General features: G+C 49.3%; 5 protein-coding genes across 5 annotated transcripts; 3 read left to right on the top strand and 2 right to left on the bottom strand.

Annotated features, from left to right (window-relative positions):
* Positions 1–4,809: 4,809 nt before the first annotated feature.
* ONS95_001218 (uncharacterized protein) lies at positions 4,810–7,180 on the top strand (the record flags this gene model as incomplete). The annotated part of the gene is made up of 6 exons (XM_058494403.1): positions 4,810–4,882; positions 4,980–5,289; positions 5,446–5,504; positions 5,612–5,651; positions 5,731–6,243; positions 6,418–7,180. The coding sequence occupies 6 exons, from the start codon at positions 4,810–4,812 to the stop codon at positions 7,178–7,180; spliced, it is 1,758 nt and encodes a 585-aa protein (XP_058364606.1).
* Positions 7,181–8,408: 1,228 nt separating this feature from the next.
* Positions 8,409–13,213, top strand: PPR1 (Fungal specific transcription factor). The gene is made up of 4 exons (XM_058494402.1): positions 8,409–8,483; positions 8,591–10,091; positions 10,239–12,114; positions 12,189–13,213. Exons 2-4 carry the CDS (start codon positions 9,742–9,744, stop codon positions 13,104–13,106), a joined length of 3,144 nt encoding a protein of 1,047 aa, XP_058364605.1. The 5' UTR covers positions 8,409–8,483; positions 8,591–9,741; the 3' UTR covers positions 13,107–13,213.
* A 954-nt stretch (positions 13,214–14,167) lies between these two features.
* ONS95_001216 (uncharacterized protein) lies at positions 14,168–17,981 on the bottom strand. The gene is made up of 9 exons (XM_058494401.1): positions 17,534–17,981; positions 17,296–17,477; positions 17,116–17,245; positions 16,821–17,063; positions 15,974–16,766; positions 15,176–15,924; positions 14,944–15,121; positions 14,496–14,886; positions 14,168–14,437 (listed from the first exon to the last, which is right to left on the bottom strand). The coding sequence occupies exons 1-9, from the start codon at positions 17,571–17,573 to the stop codon at positions 14,189–14,191; spliced, it is 2,955 nt and encodes a 984-aa protein (XP_058364604.1). The 5' UTR covers positions 17,574–17,981; the 3' UTR covers positions 14,168–14,188.
* Positions 17,982–19,087: 1,106 nt separating this feature from the next.
* On the top strand, positions 19,088–20,208 carry ONS95_001215 (uncharacterized protein; the record flags this gene model as incomplete). Its single annotated transcript, XM_058494400.1, has 2 exons — positions 19,088–19,928; positions 20,024–20,208. The coding sequence occupies 2 exons, from the start codon at positions 19,088–19,090 to the stop codon at positions 20,206–20,208; spliced, it is 1,026 nt and encodes a 341-aa protein (XP_058364603.1).
* A 257-nt stretch (positions 20,209–20,465) lies between these two features.
* Positions 20,466–21,843, bottom strand: ONS95_001214 (uncharacterized protein; the record flags this gene model as incomplete). Its single annotated transcript, XM_058494399.1, has 2 exons — positions 20,466–21,293; positions 21,373–21,843. 2 exons carry the CDS (start codon positions 21,841–21,843, stop codon positions 20,466–20,468), a joined length of 1,299 nt encoding a protein of 432 aa, XP_058364602.1.
* Between the last annotated feature and the right edge of the window lie 36 nt (positions 21,844–21,879).

Below are 21,879 nucleotides of genomic sequence, written 5' to 3'. Positions count from 1 at the left end.
GGGCTGGTTTGGTCTGGTGTGGTCTGGTGTGGTTCGCGCTATTGATCAGGTTCAGCTTGTGAGGCTTCAAGAGTCCAGGTTCGTGAAGGCGGTTATGATTGAGATGAGTTTTGGGAGATCACATTCGATAGAAACTTCAATTATCACATTGGATCACATCAATTGTGACAAGATCGACATGAAAAAGGACATCATATGATAGACGGGAAGTGCCAGCTTGATTGGAAACATCCTATTTCCACAGGGACGGGATGGACTTCTCTGAGCGGAAACAATTCACGATCATCATTGAATTAATACCGGCTCATTCCGTATCGTCCCTTCTCAAAGAGCTATTGAACTTCAATTCAGATATATTCAAGCACCATCGGCGAATCTAAAGGACAGACTCGTATCGCGAAGTGGTCATCGCATGGTTTTCATTGGCATCGCTTTTATGACCGATATCACAAAAAAAAACAAGAAATATGATACAGACGATCTTATGATCTTATGATCTGGTGACATTCTGTATGCGGCTGCTTACGCTGACATGCATCTTCTCTCCTCCTCCTCAAATCGTCTCCTCACCGTCGGTATCCCGGGGAAGTGCATGCAAGGCTCGTAAATTACTCTTTCGAGTCCTTGGGCCGCTATCCTCATTCCTCCCATCCCCAGTTCCAAGTTTCTCAGATTTCCAACATTTCCAACACTCCAACATCTCGCTTTCGTTTTTCCGGGCCAAATCACATCTCGTCACATCATTCTCATCTCATCTTATCTGTTGCCAAAAAAGTTAGAAAAACCAACAAACACGCGCTTGCGCCTTGTCTGCGCCGCCGCCTCCAACGTGTCGGTAACCGCTCGACCTTTGGATTTGCTGGTAATTATGCCGGTCTATCCGGGGGAGACAACATTTGTTTTGCTTGGCGATGCGTCCTCGTAGGATTCTGATGCAATTGCCCGTGCCTACATTTCGAACTTCCATTCCAATTGGAAGAAACAGCTCATGCTGTGATGATTGCATTGGTTGCAATGCTGAAGATAAGGAGCCGATTTGCTTGAGATGCTGGGCTGATTATTGATGATCACACCTCAGTGACCTCACTCACCCTTTCACATCCTCGGCTTCTTCACCTACCCTGGGGCAAGCAAGTCATCGTCGCCTCCCCCCTTTCTCCACCCCGACCCTCCTCATCCCCTGACTAACCCTCCCAGCCAAACTCTCTCTCTCTCCCCCCTACCCTCCTCCCCGGCATCCGGATTCCGGAACACCTTCCATCGCTCCCTCCCCTACCAAAGAGACAAGATCACATGAACAAAATGGTCCCACGCCACTCTGTCCCCCATGTCCATCCCCTCGCAATTCCCAGCCCCTGACCAATCCCACCACAGTCTAGCTCTGCTCTACCCTTGACAGAACGAACCACTTGCAGCCCTGGAGCCTGGCCTGGCTCGAGGCGAGCCAGGGTGAGGGGCCGAGCTTAGGCAGCCCGCTTCCGGCGAGCTGGGAGCGCTAAGATCTGGCTGGGGGATCCCTGAAAACTCTACGCTGGGTGGTGATGAAGTGGTCATGGCTTTTGGAGGGTGGCAGAGGGGAGAGGGAGAAGGGAGTGGGAGAAATAATGATGTGCCGCGGTGGGCTGATGGAGGAGAATTGGGAGTTGGGAGGGGGGCTCGGACATGTTCGTAAGACTGGTTATTGACGCCGTTGGAACTTTCTCTAGGCAGTCGGGAACAAGTATTTTCTTTCTTTGGTCGGGTCGGTCGATTGGGCTGTTGGATTGGTGGTACGCTGGACAGGACAGACGAGAGAACAAAAAAGTGCCACCAGATCTGATGCATGAACACTGCATGTCAGGAAGTCAATTGTTGGAAAGAAAGTGTCATGGTGGCATGTACACTCGGGCCCGAATGAGTCGTGACCACCTCTGCTACCTTTTCAAAGCATGATGCCCCCAAAGAAGAAATCACAACAGCGAAAACTCCTCCTTCTCAGGAGCACGCCTCCGTCATCCGCATCATACACTGCTAATGATGATGTTCCTGATCAGCAGAGCTATCGTACTGCCTCACTCGTCAGGCGTCAATAATAGCCAAATCTGACCGCCTGGGGCCCGGAGCAATGTCCTCGGAACGACTGCTGTAGCTACCGGATTGAAGCTATCTAGGACCAGGACTCCAGGAGCCTACAAATAGTGTGCGACTACTAGACGACCCGAGCCCCTGACGCCGTTGGGCCTGTCACTACTTAACCACCAGAAGTTCAGAGCCGCTGAACAGTGAACGAACAGCCAGCTGGAGATGTCAAATTAAATGAACTTTACAACAGATGAGACAAAGCAAACAATTTTCTTGCGATCCGAAAAGAGAGCAGAGCAGGAGCATGAGCGGGGCACGGCACAATTATCTGTCGTATTCTGCTCATCACATTTCCAAGATCCTCTGCCTGCTCCTTTATCGAGGAATGAAATAAGAGCAGGGCTCGCATGGCTATTAATTGCTTCTCGACCAGGAACCCCATACTGTACTAGCCCAGCTCTTAGGCCTGCAATAATCGACAGAACCAGCGCGCTGGTTTGGTGGCTCTGTGGCACCCTTCGTCGCAACGTGGTGTCAGGGATGTGGGTAAATTTAAACCAAACGCTTCCCACTCTTCCACTCTTCCCACCTGTGCCGTGGCCACATATTATTTCTCCAGAAATACTGTATGGCGACTGGACGTTTGGATTGGAAAGGCGCTCTTTGACTCTCCCCGGCCGGCTGGGCTGGGACTGTTTTGCATCGCTGATTCGTCGTTGCACAGCTGGTGGGATTCGAGTGGGCTGGACTGCATCCCAGAGCGCGCAGGGTGGCATGGCATGGCATGGCCTGCAATATGATGTCGTGGAGTGGGGGCCTTTTCTATCATTATTCGGGCGGGCGTGCAAGTCGTCTCTCTTCTCTTCTCTTCTCTTCTCTCACCGCACCGCTGCACCAGACCGATGGTATGCCATGGCATCGCATCTCGAGACAGCCGAGCGGGCCAGTCAAGAGACAAGAGACAACACAGAGAGTGCCTACAGTTACGGGCTCACGTCGCTGCAAAGGAATCTGGCATCTGGCATGATATGACAGATAAGCTGTGCATGCAGCAGCAGCAGCTCATCCACCTGTACCCGACCTCATCCTCCGCCGCACTTACTCACTCCTCACTCACTCTTCGCTGTGCGCACGCCAGCTGGCTGGCTGGATATCTGTCATACGGGCACATCTCCATGGACCCATCATTATTCTCCATCTCACCCAAGCTGATTTGATTTCCTCCCTGACTCCCTTTGCGTTGTCGCACACACCGCCAGAGAAGAGAGGCCTGTGCTCGGCTAACCAGCTGCTAAACAGCTAGCTCTAAACAAATGATCGATGCCCTGACCTGACCTGACCTGACCTGACCTGACTAGACTGACCATGGCCTAACTGGCATGCTACCTTACCTTACCTACCTAGCTAACGAGCGAGCGAGCGAGCGACCACGCAGTCAAGCGTCAAGCGTCTAGCAGGGAGGGTCCGACCCCTGATCATCGGAACTGACTCCTCGATACCCCCGCGAGCACGCTCATTTGCTGTGGGCGGGAAGGGGTCGCTAGAATTTCCGCATTCCCCGATGACCCCCCTCGCCCCCCCCCAGCGGCTGGAACCCCCAATACCAGTAGCGGTTCTCGCTAGGGTCCGAGGCTCTTTCTCCCCTGCCCAACCGGCCCAAATGCCGTGACAGGGAGCTCGCCTACTGGACACCGTCTGATACTCACCCAGGGCATGGCATGGCAGCGCATGGCATGGCAGGGCGTCTAGCTTACAGTACAGTAGCTTTCCAGAGTTTGAAATTTACGATTACTGTAGTCAGGGCTTGCTTCTTTTTACCCCTGACTTTCTTTGTGCTCGTGGCCCATCCAAGGCTGCCCCTCCAGGACCCACACGAAATGTTTAAGTTGATAGGTACAGGATGGGACTGGCTCAGGCACCACACGGCAGGCCCGCAAACAGTACCGCACCAGTGAAGGACCGGAAAGAATGCTCTGCTCTACTCGTACAACACCCCAAAGCAGATTGCCCATAATTTTCCAATACCGGCATGGCACTCAGCGTTTCCCCGTGTTGCACTAGACTAGAAGGTCTATTTGGCTTCTAACGCTTCGTCACCGCCCATCAGACAAGACAAGACAAGACCAGACCACCCAGACAGGCAAGGACAGGGGATGGATTATAATCTACGAGGAGACGCCGCTAGCCGGCCGGTACTTTAATAGCTTTACAATTTCTCCCATGGCGGTCAGGTAGAGTAAAGTACATGAAGCGCCTCATTTGCTCGACCTTTGCACATCTTGCTTGATTCTCCCGATCTTCCCTCTCTCCCACGAGTACTTCTCCCGCTTGCATTCTCATCTCGACATCGTACAGCAGATCAACTTACTACCGCACCATACAAACATCCTCTTCACCCCGCCGGAAACTTACTCACTTACACATCTTCCCTCGACGCACTCGACCACTCAAAACATCCACCTACATATTCTCGGGTTACAGGTGCAGGGCAACCATCCATCCTTCGGGCAAGAAAATATCTTGATCACGACATATCAAGATAACTACCAACCGCCTCGCCTCCCAATAAAAAGCATATAACCCTCACATGGTCCCCAGCTTGCAAATCAGCTCCCCCCCTCAGTGTGCTAGACCAATCCTCTTCGATCCGCCTCACCACACAACTTCCACCACCAAACGAAACACTCCCGAGACTACACTCTCGAGTCAACAAGTCGGTTCTGTGAGACGAGAGCTGCAGCCTTCGCAATGGGTGGCGCACAGCATATGGGTTCCCGGAAAGGGACCCCGCCATTTCCTGTTAGACAGATGACAATACTGGGTGAGTTGGACACCCCTCCATGTAGCCTGGACGAAAGAAGAAGAAGAAAAACAGAAGACACAGGTTCTGGAGAATGGAACTAACAGAATCCGTCCAGCACTATGCCGAATCTGCGAACCCATCGCCTTTATGTCCATCTTCCCATACGTATATTTCATGATCCAGGATTTCGGCGTTGCCCACAACCAGTCCGAGATATCAGTATATGCGGGCATGGTCACTTCAGCATTCGCCTTCGCAGAGTTCTCGTCGGGTGTCGCATGGGGAAAACTGAGTGATCGAGTTGGACGGAAACCAGTTCTTCTCACGGGACTGGCTGGTACGGCTCTCAGCATGTTGATCTTCGGGTTCGCGCCCAATCTGCCAGTCGCATTACTAGCTCGTGCGCTGGGAGGTCTCTTGAACGGGTACGTACCATTCCGGATTTTACCTTTTTGTGGTTCTCTTGCGTTTTGGAAATTCCCGGAACCCCCTTGCATGATTGAGCATGAGCGGGGTGGGTAATGTGATGCGAAAGTTTCCCTTTTAAGGTATTTTTTTTTCTGACGGGTCGGTGCATCTAGGAATATCGGCGTTTTGCAGACCACAGTCGCGGAAATGGTCACGGTCAAGGAACACCAACGTAAGTCCGCACTTTTCCCAGTTTCCCAGCGCTCGGAATCCGACAGGTCGTTTTGGCGGCCGTGGAAGTGTTGCGTCTGGAGTTCTTGGAACTGACAAATCGATTAGCTCGCGCTTATACTATTATGCCATTCGTGTGGTGTCTCGGGTGAGTCTAGTCCCATGATAATCTTTGTCAGTTCTCACATATCACAAGAATGTCATCTAACACATTACTTTCTCCTCAGGTCGATCCTCGGCCCAACACTCGGCGGCGCATTAGCCAGACCAGTGACAAATTACCCGTCCATATTCACCAAGGGCACCATCTGGGAGCGCTTCCCTTACCTCCTCCCGAATCTGGTGTGCACGGTAATCGTCACCTGCGGCGTGATCATCGGGATCCTCTTCCTCGAGGAAACGCACGCCGAGAAGAAATACCGTCGCGACCCGGGCCTCGAGGCAGGGAAATGGATCCTGAGCAAGGTGACACGATGCGCCGAGTCGAAGAGCAGTCGCTGCGAGAAGGCCGCTGATCTCGACGAGGTCATGTCGTTGTTGAGTGATGACGAGCAGCCGCCTGGATATCGCACGACGGATGGGTCGCCGAAATTGCCTTCGACGCCTTCGCCTGAGCCGCAGGAGGCATTGGATTTGAATGCGCCGGCGCAGGTCTTGATGCTGAGGGAGAGGCCAGCTGCTACCAAGGCGTTTACGAGACAGGTCGTTCTGAATATTGTCGGCTATGGGATCTTGGCTTAGTAAGTGTGCATATTTCGTTTCTGTCATCCCCGCCATCAAAAGCAAACAAAGCGAGACAGTCGATATGGACCGAACCGAATTGTCTTTTCCACGCCAAATTCCCGATAATCGAAAAATGACATTCAGAGAGGATGAGAATAAGATTGAAGAGCAAATGCTAACACTTCTTCCAGCCACACCATGACCTTCGACGCCATGCTCCCCACCATGCTCTCCACCGAACTCCCAACCGACACGTCGCACTTCAACCTCCCCTTTAAATTTGTCTCGGGCTACGGCCTCGACACCAAAGAAATCGGCGTCATCCTCTCCATCCAAGGCCTTTACTCCATGCTCGCCACCATCTTCCTCTTCCCCTTCGTAGTGCGCCGCCTCGGCGCCCTCGGCCTCTTCCGCCTCATCGCCCTCTCCTACCCAATCCTCTACCTCACTACTCCCTACCTGGTCCTCCTCCCGCCATCGCTACGCATGATCGGTGTGTATTTCGTCGTTATTTGGAAATGCACGTTTAGCACTATGGCGTACCCGGCGAATGCGATTCTGCTGACGAACTCGGCGCCGAGCTTGTTGATGCTGGGCACTATTAATGGGGTTGCTGCTAGCACGGCGAGTTTGTCGAGGGCGTTTGGCCCGACGGTTAGTGGGTTCTTGTTTAGTGTTGGGTTGAGGTGTGGGTATGGTGGATTGGCGTGGTGGTGTAGTGCGCTGATTGCGGTGGGTGGTGCGGTCATTTCGTTAAGGATGACGGAGAAGGGTGGGAGGATGGACGTCCAGGATGAGAAGGCGGAGGAGGAATGTGTGGAGGAGTTGGAGTTGGGGTTTGAAGGGCATGTGGCGGCGCTGGATGAGGCGCTTTTGAATGCCAATGCGAATGCGATTGTGGAGGAGAGGGAGGGGAGAGATGAAGCTGAAGCTGGAGCTGGACACGACAGATGATTTTGATTTTTTACTTTAGACGATACCCCTGATCATCAAGTGATGGTCCTTTCCTCGCGGAAAGTTCATTCTTATACATTCTATTTTTTTTTATCGAGAAGCAAGAAGAGCAAGCAGAATTCAACAACGACTTTAACGAAATTTTCAAACAAATTATTTATTCGGTTCAAAATCCTGTCAACACCCACCTGCAGTCTACCTTATCTTTCGATTCTACCCTTTACTCTGGAGGATAATCTGTATTACAACACCCTTTTCACCTCATCAGCCGCATTCGGCCATCTACCATCAAACTTCGACAGCTCGACGATCACGACATCCGTTATCAGATGGCCGTTGATGATCCCTCACTACCACCTCACCACCTCACCACCACCAATCAACACCTCAACATCTCCCCTCACCATCTCAACCTTCAGCCTCCAATTCTCCTCAATCTTCAATCTCCAGTTATCTTCAATTTCACTCAATTTCAAATTCAAATATTAGATAGATATATCCCTTAGCGTTTCTTTACCTCTTCTTCTCCTTTCAGTTCACAATTTTTTTTACGGCGCTTAGGTTCAAAACGGCAACGGAAACGGGCACGAAAACAGGAAATTGGAATTGGAATTGGAATTGGAATTGGGCGGGCATGCATGCATATTCTAATACGGCGTTTGATTCTATTTAATCCCATTTGCTTTGATCTGATGGAACGAAACTTTTACTTACTATTCTGTTTCTTCCAATTTGCGAGTCTGATCCGGCTCTGGCGTTGCGTTGCGCTGCGTTGCATGGGAGCGTAGCGTGATTGTGAGCAGCAGTTAAGATGTGTTTATTTTCGAAACTGTGAGGAGACAGTGCAATGTGACGGAGACAGGAAAGGCTTCAATTACGACCAGCTTGGCTACGCTGGTGGCGGCGACTATTACATGCTCCAGGGCTCGTGACGACATGATTGGATAGATATCTAGTCTAGAGAATATCGATAAATGCAAATAAAGACTGAAAAAAATATCTGCTGTTTGGAGAAGAGACTGCTTGCTCAGCGAGGATAACAACAGAGGATGGTGCGAAGCGAGGCAAAAACCGGGGTGTTTTGGGGTCTTTGTTCGCTACCTACCTACATCCAAGACCTCTTTCCCTGGTATCTACTCCGCATCTCTAGATCTATGTCCCTGCCATATACAATTTGGATAAAGCTGTTAGTATGCTCTGGTATTGAGAGAAATGCATTTGGGTAAGGGTCGATGATGGCGGGGGTAACAACAACAATACAGCTTAATCTAGCGGTTCGGAACATGGTTAAGTTTAGCGAATGGTAAGATATCTTGGATTTGTCGCGCCAGTAACTTTCAGCTGCGGTTCTAAACCCAGATCCTGGATTCCTATCGATGACTAGTATGTTAATCCATGGTTGTATCAAAGTAGGATTCCAGTAATCGGAAACCGAATTGTGAAAGATCACTATGGAGGGATGCGATATCCTGTGCCGAGGTATGTTTGCACTTTGACCCAGGTTTCGAGTTGAATATACCCCCACTCCAATCAACACAGATATTATAGCCTGCGACTGTCTTTGAAGGACATATGCACCGAAGTTCGAAATACTTGATCCAATTGCTGCTACTAGCTGGTGTTAGTAATTTTATCTCTGCTCTCATACTCGCCTCACATCGACCTTCATCACTTGCCACCCAGAACAAAAGTCCCTCAATCACAACTTCGCAACTCCACCATCCATTAACAATTTCAAACCATCCAATCTTTACTCGATACCTACACCTAAGACCCCTCCTTATCCATCCCACACTAATCCCTCTTCAGCACCACGTCCGCTACCATAACAGGTCTCTGATTCGCTAAAGCTCTTATCAATCCCCTATCTCTGGGTCTTCCCCCTAGCGTTGTCCCTTGTCACTATCTCCCGCCTCTGTGGGACTTGGGAAAATCCCACGCAAGCACGCGGCTGCCGCTGGGTCGCCGATGGGTATTCGATCGCATCGACATTTTTGCTTGTTTTTCTGTATGACCTTGCCAATTCGCATGTACGAGAGGGAGCTGGAAAGAGGCGACATCCGGTTCTGATACTTCGACGTCAGCGTCAACATACACACAGTCGGTTTGGGATCGGACTCGAACTTTGCGCGGCTGGAATTGGAGGGCTACCAAGCAGCCTTGTCAGTGCAGCTATTCGTACACCACCAGCGGAAAGAAGCGCAAGGAATTGCACACAGAGCTGTGACTGGCAGAGGACATACTGGAAAGTGGCAGATAGAGGAGCACGATGAACACGGCTAGTCGAAGATCCTCAATCGCAACCTCCATATCGCATGAGAGCAGTTGCAAATAGCAGCGACACCGCGTACCCAGCCCTCTGGTAAACAGCTGCCGCACGACCTCTGCGCGGATCGGCGTCAGAATATATCGGAGCGATTGAAGGTCGAGATAGGATAGAGACAGCTCTTGGAGCGAGGCGCATACCCCGCCATATCTTGTTGGGTGGAGAGGAGATCAGTCGAAGGGCCAGAAACATCGAGAGTAGTGAAGGCAGAAGGGAATTACAAAAGACGGACAATATGAATTCACGTTCACCTCCCTCCAACAGCGGGTACCCCTCCAAACGTGCCCGCCATAGCTCACCAGAACGCACATCCAACTCAACCGACAAAGCCCTCAGTCCCAAGAGCCTCGAAGGTCTGCCGGACGTAGAAGTCCCTCCTATACCAGTGACTGGCAATGGAAGTGGAGGAGGTGGTAGCAAGGTCGGCGGCCAAAGTAGTAGTTTCCGCAATGTAAGCGCCTGTAATAGGTGTAGGTTGAGGAAGAATAGGTGTGATCAGCGGCTGCCGAGTTGTGCAAGCTGTGAGAAGGCGAGTGTGAAGTGCGTGGGATATGATCCGATCACAAAGAGGGAGATTCCTAGAAGGTGAGTTGGTGGTCTTTCTTTGGTGTTCCCTGGGATCTGGAGATCCTTGAGGTATGAAGTGCCAGCAGAAGTATAGGTGGAGGTATCTCAGGGAATGTTGATTCGACATGAGGGATAAGATATAGGGATACTGACTGACGATCACAGCTACGTCTTTTACCTGGAGTCTAGAGTAAGCTACCTTGAACAGATACTCCAAGAAAACAACATATCCTTCGCCCCAGCCGAAGTCCTCGACCACGCATCTCGCCCCGGCGTAGACCCAACAAGTATCCAAACACCCGCCTCGGAAGATCCCCCACCATTCAATGGCTCCTCCGAACTCATCCACAAACCCTCTCCAGAAGAGGCAGCATGGAACAAGAAACAAGACGAATCTGAAAAGCTCAACAAGCTGGTCTCCAACATCGGCAGCGTGTCTGTACAAGGCGCTTCAGACTCCAGATATCTGGGCTCGACTTCGGGAATTTCATTCGCAAGAGTTGTGTTCGCTGCTGTCAAGAGCTCTGTCTCCGGCACAAATAGCGACAAAAGTGGTGTCCGCCCATCAAGACCACCGGTCACTACTAAAGCTGTTGGATCAGGGTCAACGTCTATGCGCGACTCTTTCTTCGGATTACACACCAAACCCACCATCAAACAAGCGCCCTTCCCCTCCAAAGAAATTGGCAAGCGACTGGTGGACTTCTACTTTGAGCATGCAAATCCTCAGATCCCTATCTTGCATCGTGGCGAGTTTATGAAGATGTTTGAGCTGGCGTATGCGGATGGTGATGCGAGGGTTAGGACGCCGAGAGAGTTGTATATGCTGAACATCGTGTTTGCCATTGGAAGCGGCATTTTCTTAGGTGATTCTGAGAGGGAGAGGGAGGGTAGGAGCGACGAGAAAAAGAAATCTGGACCAGCAAAACAGTGTCAGCCCGAAGAGTACCATGCCTCTGCGATTGTGCATCTGGAGTCTTGTCTGAGCTCGCCGAGTTCCATTGATAGGACGGATGGATTTGGTGGAGGTTTGGAGGAATTGCAGGCTGTGTTACTACTCGCCGGGTTTGCGCTGCTAAGACCCGTTGCGCCCGGTTTGTGGTATATTATTGGGGTGGCTGTTAGGCTGGCTGTTGATCTGGGATTGCATTATGAGGATGGAAAGAATATCGATGTTGGGCTTGAGGAGACTGTTGAGGACAAGGATGATTCTGATGGAGCGCGACTGCAAAGGGAACGGAGTGCCCGTGAAAGAGGACGCCGAGAATGGGTTCGCGATTTCAGGAGAAGGTTATGGTGGTGCACGTATTCTTTCGATCGGTTGGTCTCGACGTGTGTTGGTCGCCCCTTTGGTATCACAGACCAAGTCGTTACTACGGAATTTCCTTCATTGCTAGACGATAAGTATATTACACCATCTGGATTCCAGGAACCACCTGGAGGCGCCTCAGAACCCAGTTACAAGCATGCGGCATATCATTATTTCAGGCTCCGGCTGCTCCAATCTGAGATCCTGCAGGTATTGCAACATCAACAAGCGCAGCAAGCTCGAGCAGGAGGTGCCAATCAACGGAATCCATACATGCACACATCACTGCCATCGCCATTCTTATCAAAATATGATAGTTTCCGCTCGTGGAGAATCGATATCGATAAGCGACTTTGGGAATGGAAAAACTCTGCCCCTACTAAACGTGAGACAGGCGTCGCGTTTTCCGTAGAATTCCTCGAGCTGAATTACTGGCAATGTGTCATCATGCTCTACCGGCAAAGCTTGAGCGTGCCGCCCATGTTCGAAGGCGAATTCAATACTAGCGACGAGGTCAATAGTCCAAATGTTCACAATGTGGAGCTGAGAGAGGATGAGGAAAGGGTGTTTTTGAAGGTCGCGGAGGCAGGGCAAAAGGTGCTGAGGTTGTACAGGCAGTTGCATCGTGTGCATCTTGTCAATTATACATTTCTCGCCACACATCATTTGTTTATGGCTGGTATATCGTTCCTATACGCGATCTGGCACTCGGCTATTGTGCGGAGTCGTTTGGTATGTTTGCCTACCTCCAAGCGGATCTCTAACTATTCTTTTCAGCGAAAGAAATTACTGACAATTCACTCCAGACAATGGACGAAGTCGACTTCACCGTTCTAGCTGCAACTTCCGTTCTAGGTGACCTTATCGAGAAATGCCCACCGGCAGAAGCGTGTCGTGACGCATTCGACCGCATGTCAAAAGCCACTGTGCAGATGTGCATGTCAACAACAGGCTTCGGCTCTTCCGCACAAGGACTCACCACACGTCAGAGATCGCATAACCACTCGCACCAAAACGATAATAGCTCCGACTACTTCAACGGCAGTAGTAAAGCATATTCAAACTCTAATTCGAATTTGAGACAAAGTGGAAGACCACAAAAGCAAAGGCCAAAGCCACAATTCGATATGGGCCTTAACGATCTACTAGGAAGCCAAACATCGCCAACACCCGGCTTCGGCGGTAACAACGGAATACCAAGCGCGATTTCAGACGTCAAGGGTGGTTTTGACTTCGCTGGGCCCTCAAGACAAAATACCTCAAACTCCCAAAACCAAGGCCAGGCAACCTCACCCTCCGACTACGCCATCTCTCCGCCACTCTCCACCTTTGACAACTCCTCCATCGATCCCTCCCTCTTGCCCTCTCCTTCCGCTCAATCTCACTCCAACTCCATACACTCCCCCGAGCTAGCCATAACCAGCACAGCTCAAGGCCCCGCCTACTCTCAGGCAGTGCAATCCACATATTCCACGAACCCGTATCAAGAGATGCAATTCCCATTCACGAATGCTCCAGGTATGGATTTTTTGACTACGGGGTGGGACGGAAATGGAGGGGGAGGAGGAGGGAGTGGTGGGGGAAATGGGAATGCGAGTTTTACGGGGGATCTTGGGATGGGGATGGGCTGGGAAGGAGTGGGCGAGGGGCATGATTTTAGTGAGGCGAGTGGAGGGTTGGATCTCTTTGAGGGGTTCTTTTTTGGGGGAACGGGGAACTTTTAAAGTGGTGGGTATATAATGGCCTATGACTGCAAGGAAATTCAGGAATGAGACATGAGGATTCGCATAGTATAATCAGTACGACTTTTATGATGTGATACGGATTCTCTAGATGTTTTCCACTTTATGCTATGATGTGATCTAATATAAGATGTCCATACGGGGTAGCGAGAAGCCAGACAAAATATGAGAAATTGTGGGAAGTGCGGTGGTGAGGGGGTTGTCGGCAAAGTCTGGGATGGGGGGCTGGAAGCGGCAATGGCAATTTTGGGACTTCTTCGAGACAGATCTGGCTATATGCTTGAGGGAGAATGTCCCACTCTGGGAAAAGATTTTAGGTAATCTTTACGGTTGACTGGTGATTTGACTGGTGATGTCAAGACGCGAGATAGTGGCATCCATCGGCTGTTGTTGCTGTGTGGTTACTGACTGGTCATTGTGTCAACACACGACCATGTAAGGGAACATCATTCACCATGGCAAACGAGAATGGAGGGTTTAATCGTTAACCGTTGATTTCTCTACGTGTAGCAAAGCAAGCTTTTGTAGGATGCAGAACTAAAACATAAGTTGTTGATCTAATGGTACAGGCCATCGATTTTAGATCCAGCATTGAGAAACTTTGATATGGTGGGCTTAGTCATTAAATAAAGTCACCACCACAACGTATATATGTGAAGATTCCGAAGGAAATCCTCTATTTCAAGTGCTCCAATGTATATCAAACACCGTGTAGGCCGCGTAGGTCTCTCAGGATGATCTGGTGAGCACATGAAGGATCTTTCGAACGAAAATGTACTTCGCTCCGCAGCGACAGCATCAATTTCTTTAGCAGGGGCAGCGTCTGCAGTAAAGAGATGACGTATCTGTGTGCTGAGATGGATCGCGATCGAACACCATTGTCCCAGAGGTAACGGCCCCGTATGAGAGGGCCAGCTACATGAATGGCTGTTCGGAGCTCAACTGAGTGTAGGCAGTTGAGGCGATCGGTTGGATTTTTGGAAGCAAAAAAGGCCATAGAGACTAAATGGGGGGAATCTCATGACGATTTTGTGCATGATTACCACGCTTGATTATGATTAACTCTAGCTTCTAGGTCTAAACTCATCTATCACACTCGTTACACCCTTGTATGTTCCACAAGGCACAAAGTCGAAGTCATATCCGAATGCCTTGGGTCCAGCAATTTCCAGACCACGCTTACTCGTCCACAATGGATGAGCAGCAGCAACGATAACCGTGACTTTTAGACCATATCGATACTCAGGCACACCGCAAGCCTCGCCTGTGAGCGTGTCGAGCACCATGATGAGGTCAGGAACCATCGTCAGGATCTGCAACGACCAATGTCAGTCCTCTTATCACTGAAGTCGAGTTTCGATAAGGAAATACCTGCTTCTCTCCAGTTTTATAAAACGCCTCAACAAGCAGATTCTCATTCTTGAATGGAATTTCGATTTTCTCCGGTCCCAAGTCGTCACTCTCACCCGCCTCACTCTCCTTCTCATAGTCCTTGAGCTTCTCAATGATGAGCTTACCATAGCTATGACCTTTGTAAGTCGTGTTTCCGACACCCACGATCTTACCCTCGAAGACTTTCTTCGCTGTTCGGGGACCGCCGAACTCTGTGATCAGGTCGTGGTGGACATTTGCGATTGTGCCCTTGGCGCGAGCTCGTACGACGGCACGGCCGAGACGCCAGGCTAGAGAGTGGGATCTGGGGATGCTGAATTGCTGGAGTTCGGTCTTGGTACATGGGCGAGCGGATATACCTGCTGCAAGACTGTAGAGCCACAAAGGTTAGCTTTGTATCAGATTCAGGGATCGGGTTGGTTCGTACCCCATGGTTATGCAGATTGCTCGTAGAACTTTGTCCACAGCAAGTGCATCTTTTGATGTGCTGAATGTCATAGTCGTCCCATCGCCACTTGCTAAACAGACGGGGAGCAGATGGTTGATGTCATCATCCTTGGCTCCTATGAAGAGAGAGCTCATCTCGAAAGCTGGAAATGCTCGGCCTGGGAGTTGCCAAAAATCAGCACACATTTAAACATCTCGAGGGAACTTCTTACCCATAACATCGGCATCGACACAAGGAATCTTGTAAGCATTTGAAATGTGTAGAGGGGCAAATCCGTTAGAACCACCAATTTCTGCAGCCATCACTCCTGAAAAAGTGACGCCGAGATGCTGCTGCATACCCTCCCAAGCTTCACCAATCATATTTCCACCAAGTCGCTCGATGGCAATGACTGGACTTCCCATTCCAGCTACTGGTCCACACAGAGCATCTTCTGCTAAATCTTCGATATCAATGATCGTGACATCCCCACCATCACGCAGGACTTGTCGAAGCTCCAGATATGAGCCGTAAGGTGCCCCTCCACCTGCACAGCCAAGAATATAGCAACCGATAGAGATGTAGTAGGCGTCTGTCTCTGACAGATGCCAGACTCGACTGTTATCGATGTGTGGCCTGTACGTCTCATGGTCAATATTTGATTCAGTGAAAGCCTTGACATCCTCAATTTCCCACTTTTTCGTTTCGTCATAGACCTCGTCAGTAGATGATTCAGGACTATCGACTTCAGGGTTGCTCAAGAAGCGGCCGTAGTCCACAGGTCCAACCACTTTCACCACGATCTTGGATTTTCCTTCGATGTATGGAATTCCTGAAACATCTTCTTCGATGATCCGGATTTCGGCCTCTTTTGCTCCTCTGGCTACGGCAGCAGCGATTACCTTTGCCTTGACCTCAATCAATGTGGTGTCCTTTTTATCGTTGTCGACCATAATTTCCGCGGCCTCCCCAATCTCAGCACTGCTCATAAATTAGCAAATAATTGAAAATAAGAATATTTGTGACGAACACTGCAGCTCCCACGGCATTGGCGACCCCAGAATGCTCGGGTACCTCAATTGAAGCAACTCCAACCAATTCTGAAGGACACAGAAAGGCACCACCTCCTACCAGTAACAGATTGCATGGCTCTGGCGATGTCTTCATCCTATCAATCAGATCCTCAATCATGATCTTCATCTTTTTCCTCGCCGCCTCTATCGTTTCCAGCAGGACTTCAGGGGTTGAGGTACCCACTTTAGCCACTCCAGCTGCGACCATGATGTCCGTCGCTGTCAACGAGTCGCCACCAAAACATTTCGCTTTCTCCCTCAGAGCTTGACCAACGCTGTCTGGTCCTATACTGAACCTTCCCGCTTTCTTTTCAGGAACGTGCACGAGTGATCCTCCTCCAAGGCCAATACTTTCAACTTGAGGTATTGCAAAATTGACTCTTACCCCGCCAATCTCTGTTGATGCGCTGGCCAGTCGAGGGAAGCCACTTGGAAGAAGACAGCCGATATCTGTTGTGGTTCCTCCAATGTCAATCACGTATCGGCTCTCTGTCTGCTTACCTGCTGAAGACAAGAATGAAGCACCTCTGATAGAATTTGTTGCTCCGGATGCGAAGATTTGGATCGGAAATAGCATTGCTTCTTGGGATGATAAAAGTTGACCGGAGTTGGATGTCAGATAGAGGGGACATTTCAAGTCGAGACGCTTCATAGCTCGCTTGAAACCGTTGATTGTTCTTTTGGCGAAGTGAAGGATCGATGCGTTCAGAATGGCTGCATTTTCTCGAGCCAAGATACCGACGCCAGCGACTGTATTATCATCAGATAGCTGCTTTCAGATTATCGAGAAAAGTTCAAACTTACTGTCCCTCGAACAAACAACTTCTACGTCATCTCCAAGCTCTTTCTTGAGAACATCGCGAACGTGGTATTCTTGCTTGTACTTCTCATGAAAGGGCGAGTAGATACCAACAACTGCAATTTTCTGAAGTCCTTTCGCTTTGATGATTTTTGCATGTTCGATTATCTCATGTTCTTTGATTGGTCCGATCTCTGAACCGTCAATCTGGACGCCTCCAGATATTCTGGCACCATAGCCATTGATGACTGTTTCCTATTTAGTAACAGTGCTCAGGGCTAGCGGAAGAAGTGAACTAACTCTTCGTCAAAGCCGGAGGAAAGTCGATGAATGGTGGGGTGTTTTTCATGTAGTCTCCAGCAGCCAAGCGAAGGATGGCTACGGGCTCAAGTCTCGAGGTGTCTCGTTCTACAACGGCGTTGATGAAGTGCTTTGTAGTCAGTAGAATTCTTGTAAACCATCTGAGATCAATTCGCCTACTGTAGTCCCAATCATCAGACTAGCTATACTGGATGGAGAAGCATTGGCTTGCTCGAGGAGTGTCCGAATTGCTTCTTCAATTCCCGTCGTGACATCTGTACCTGTTGTGGCTTTGAACGATGATATGACAGCTGCGGGTCCTGACTTAGTGGGCTCAAGGAGAACTGCGTCGGTGTTCGTCCCTATAAAATGGCCTATGAGCATCGTTATATCTCCCATTTTATATTGAAGTACTCACCACCGACATCTACACCAATGACTAATTTTTGCGTAGCCATGACGATAAACTGTGACCGAGAAGTAGAGACGAAAAAGTGACCGAAGAAAACTCTGACGCGATGCAGAAGTCAAGCCTCTCACGTGAGATCTATTAATGAGAACGGGTTCAATGGTATCGTTACTAGTTTGTCATAATGTAAATAATGTCGTGTTGATCCTAATCCAGCTCGGTAAAGGCTTCAAGATTGCTTCTCCCACCAAATTCAAGGATGGGGGGTGTGGTCTTGGCGGAGAGCAAAGTTGTGATGCGGGTTCCTAACAATGAAAGGAATATTTTGATGCAGAATGTGCCAGATAATCAAGATAAAGTGCATAAGACTGTAATGAGGAGATTATGACCAGGTCATTAAGCTTCAAGATCGTGAGAGGAAAGGAGTCTCGAAGCGGACAGAAATCCTCAATTCTGTTGATAGCAGAAAGGGAAACATAAGGTACCTGTTTGCCCCGCCCCCGCCTATTTAGCTATCGCTTGCCTATCAGCTCGCCTATCCCAAAACAACCTTGGAACGCTGCAGTGGAGACAACCAGCTGTGTTGGATGTGATTTTGCAGGACAAAAAACCAAACTTTGGAAACATTCTTTTAGTGAAGGTCAACTTGATGTCAGAGCTGAAAGTTGTCTACCTGTTTCGGCAAATCCAAACATGCCCCGCACAGATGTGATTTCGGGAATATTGACGAAAATTCAGCAATAACCTCAACCGAATGCTAGCAAGCTTGATCCAAAATGTCAATAATAAAGCCAGTGGGCCTACGATCCTCAATTCTTGGATCTTCCATAAGCGGAGTGAGCAAACTAAAATAATGACAGCGCAAGTTTCTTTCGGAGTCTTTCTGCAGAGACCCATGCCCTGAAAGAAGCTGCAAATCTCAATTTTTGCGATTTCTTAGATAAGAGCACCAGTCAACAAGCATCCAGGGGAGGTGCAATTTTTGTCGAGAAACGAGCGTGTAAAGGCCTTAATGCATGTTTGATGATGTTTCAAATGGTCTCCGACGTGGATCCCAAGTTCACAATTAAGACCCCGGGCGCTAGATTTGTAGAGTCCTAAGACTTGCCGGTCTTTGTTTGCTCATGGCTCGCTTAATCAGCTGTCACCCTTTTTTCGCGGAGGTTTGCTTCCGCTGGTCACTCTTGCTACAGATACTCAATAAATGACTCAGGTTGGTAAATTGAACAATAAAGTAGAGTTTTAATGCTACTTGAAGCTCTCAAACCAATGTCATTCTTTCAGCGTCTCGAATATATTGCGGGCGCCGGACCGCCTTGGCGCAAACCCATGCATTCCACAGGCTAATATGCTCTGGTTGCCTGTAAGAGATTGATATTGTCTGTCACAAGACTTCGAATACCGATCAGGCAATATAAGGACTCTCCGTAAATATCAAGCCTAAAAGGAACCAGGAATTTATTTGAGAGTGGGGGCGGAATAAATGGAGACGATGTCCCCTCACGAATTTCCTATCAAGTCCCTATTGTAGGAAAACATTGTAAAAGTATCTACGACACAACAATGTCTTCCAAACTCTCTTCAGTATTTTTGGTAGCATTGCTACTGGCAGTCAGCCCTGTAGTACATGCCGCAGAGGAGTATCCTCCGCTTCCGACATGGAAATGCACCACATCAGGAGGCTGTGTTCAGCAAAACACTTCCGTGGTCCTGGATCAAGACTCCAGGTTTGCTCGTGGAGCTGCTGAATCTAGAACTGCAGCTGACTACGCGGCAATGGGAGTTTCTACCTCAGGAAATGCTGTGACAATGTATCACTACGTCAAAACAACCAGCGGCGTCAACAACGCAAGCCCCCGCATCTACCTTTTGGGTGCTGATGGCAAATATGTTCTCATGAACCTCCTCAACCAGGAACTTTCGGTAGATGTCGACACTTCAACTTTACCCTGCGGAGAGAATGGCGCATTCTATCTGTCAGAGATGGCTGCAGATGGAAGTGGTGGAAATGGTGGGTCTGGAGCAGGTGCTGGAAAGGGATACTGCGATGCACAATGCCAAGGCTTCTGTTGCAGTGAGATGGATATCCTCGAGTCAAATTCTATGGCCACAGCGATGACACCTCATCCATGTAAAGGAAACACTTGTGATAAAGGCGGTTGTGGCTATAATCCATACGCGAGCGGTCAGCGGAACTATTGGGGTCCTGGCAAGACTGTTGACACCAGTAAGCCGTTCACAGTCATCACGCAATTTGCGGCTAGTGGAGGAAGACTTTCTCAGATTACACGCAAATATATTCAGAATGGACGTCAGATTGGCAATGGTGGGACAATCTCCACTTGTGGGAATGAAGGTACAACCGGTGGCATGACGGGAATGGGCCAAGCCTTGGGACGTGGAAGTAAGTTGAGCAAAGTCTTTCGTGAAAGAAGAATCAAATCAATTTTCGACCTTTCGAATCGAGAGAGAATCGAAGCTAACCTGTTTGATGTGCAGTGGTACTAGCAATGAGCATCTGGAACGATGCTGCTCAGAATATGGCGTGGCTAGATTCTGGCAACAATGGACCTTGCACTACTGGACAAGGTAGCCCGTCCAATATTCAGTCTCAGCACCCAGATACTCATGTAGTGTTTTCGAACATTCGATGGGGTGATATTGGATCGACCACCAAGACGTAGATTGGGAAAGAGATCTCGGTTTCCCTGCCGTAGGAACCAGCCATGCACCGCCCTTGATTGATCACTTGAGTCTATATATCTGTTGAAGTTCGGCTTTGGCCAAAGCTATATGTCGTTAAATTAAAATTGATGTATTCAACTTATCTAAATTCTGTACATATTTTTTGGATATGTTTGCTCAATGTATCACAGGTCTTTGGTCAGGAAAATCTTATTCGAACTCGTTAGCTAGGAGAGATATCACTTGTGTGTCAAAATCAGGAAATTACAAAGTCCTGCTCCTCGTATTTACCAACACCCTCTCCATCCATCACTCCATGCACATAGCACTCTCCCACAATCTGGTATTCCTTCGCGCCATCCACGCTAAACCTCTCTCTGAGAACGAACGGAGCTTGGGCACCCCAGAAAAGAACCAGCAAATCCCCAGCCCTTGTTTCCTTCGGAACCATCCCGAGACAACCCATCTCTTGTGTGACCGCGATTCTCCTCGGGAAGGCGGGACTTTCCCATAACGCATCACCACGTATCATATCTCTCGTTACGTCTCCAAATTCTCCAGGCGTAAACACCTCGCCAAACGGGCCATGATCACGAATTGCTTGCATGAGTTTCGGTAAGTCTTCCGGTCCATGTTCTTCAACGAAGGCTTGGAGGCCAAGTAAACTTGTTCGCATCATCTGGAAGTGCTTCCCGTACGAAGGAGGCGCTGGCCGCGTGTTGGGTACCCGATCACCGACCAGGACCCTCCACATGATCTCTTGTCCTTCCCCTTGGGTGATGGAGGATAAATGAGTAGCGATGAAGTCTTCTACTTCTTGAAACCAACTCATTTGTTTGGGTAAAGCGATGAGGATCGAGGCAGCATCATCTGATTCTTGATTGGAATCACAAACCGAAGTGAGGCATTGAAATCTGTCCAGAACTTGGCCGCGTATCTTCACTTTCGTGACAAATTCTTCTTCCTCATCTTTGACAGTCTCGTGTCCTGAAATCATTGCCCGCTTGCTGGTACCTGCCCTGTATGGCGTTCCGCGCTGTGGTGAAATGGATACAGTGCCGGCTTCCCATCGAGGAAGAGACCACTATAGTCGTTGAAGATTCTTGTTAGCACTTGTTTGCAGCTTCAACAATTCTCCCCTGAATCTAGGCAAAGAAGCTTACATCAACAACCCATGAAGGAGTTTCCACCCGTTCTTTTGTATTTATCGGTAAATCATCCCTCAACCACCCAATACCAGCATATGACAAGCTTTCTAGCTGCTTTCCGTGGTGTAACTGGTGACGCGCCACTCTTAAAAGCGTCGTTTTCAGCGGGGCCGTATAATCGATAAGTTCTTTCAACTCAGTCTCAAATCTCTCCACACAAGCTAAAACGGCAAATATCTTGTCGACCGGTACCGTCGAATGGAAAGTAGACGTACGTCGAAGTATAGCCACCAATGGAATGCCACGAAAGAGTATCCCGGAATTTCTTCTCTCCCTCCTCATGTGATCCATGACAATGAACTGATGCAAGCCTTTGAATCTGCGATCCGCAAATGCTTCTCCAGAATACGTGAAAACTGCCGCTAGGTCGTGAAATCTAGGATCTGAGAACATCAATTCCAAATTCCCAAAATATTCCCAGATCATTCGTGAACTGCCATACAAAACGGTGACGGCGCTGGC

The sequence above is a fragment of the Cadophora gregata genome (genome assembly GCF_030347475.1).
Source record: "Cadophora gregata isolate MNR1 chromosome Unknown scaffold_1, whole genome shotgun sequence".
NCBI lineage: Eukaryota > Fungi > Ascomycota > Leotiomycetes > Helotiales > Ploettnerulaceae > Cadophora > Cadophora gregata.
Note: the sequence above shows the minus strand (reverse complement) of the source record. Positions and strands in the feature narration are given on the sequence as shown.

Bases quoted from the DNA above. Each gene is read 5' to 3' on its own strand.
- PPR1 (XM_058494402.1), top strand. From the start codon at position 9,742: ATGAATTCACGTTCACCTCCCTCCAACAGCGGGTACCCCTCCAAACGT. The intron at 10,092-10,238 runs GTGAGTTGGTGG...TGACGATCACAG, and splicing joins AAGAGGGAGATTCCTAGAAG to CTACGTCTTTTACCTGGAGT. The intron at 12,115-12,188 runs GTATGTTTGCCT...AATTCACTCCAG, and splicing joins CTATTGTGCGGAGTCGTTTG to ACAATGGACGAAGTCGACTT.
- ONS95_001216 (XM_058494401.1), bottom strand. From the start codon at position 17,573: ATGGCTACGCAAAAATTAGTCATTGGTGTAGATGTCGGTG. The intron at 17,478-17,533 runs GTGAGTACTTCA...GCCATTTTATAG, and splicing joins CATTGGTGTAGATGTCGGTG to GGACGAACACCGACGCAGTT. The intron at 17,064-17,115 runs GTTAGTTCACTT...AATAGGAAACAG, and splicing joins TCCTCCGGCTTTGACGAAGA to TCATCAATGGCTATGGTGCC.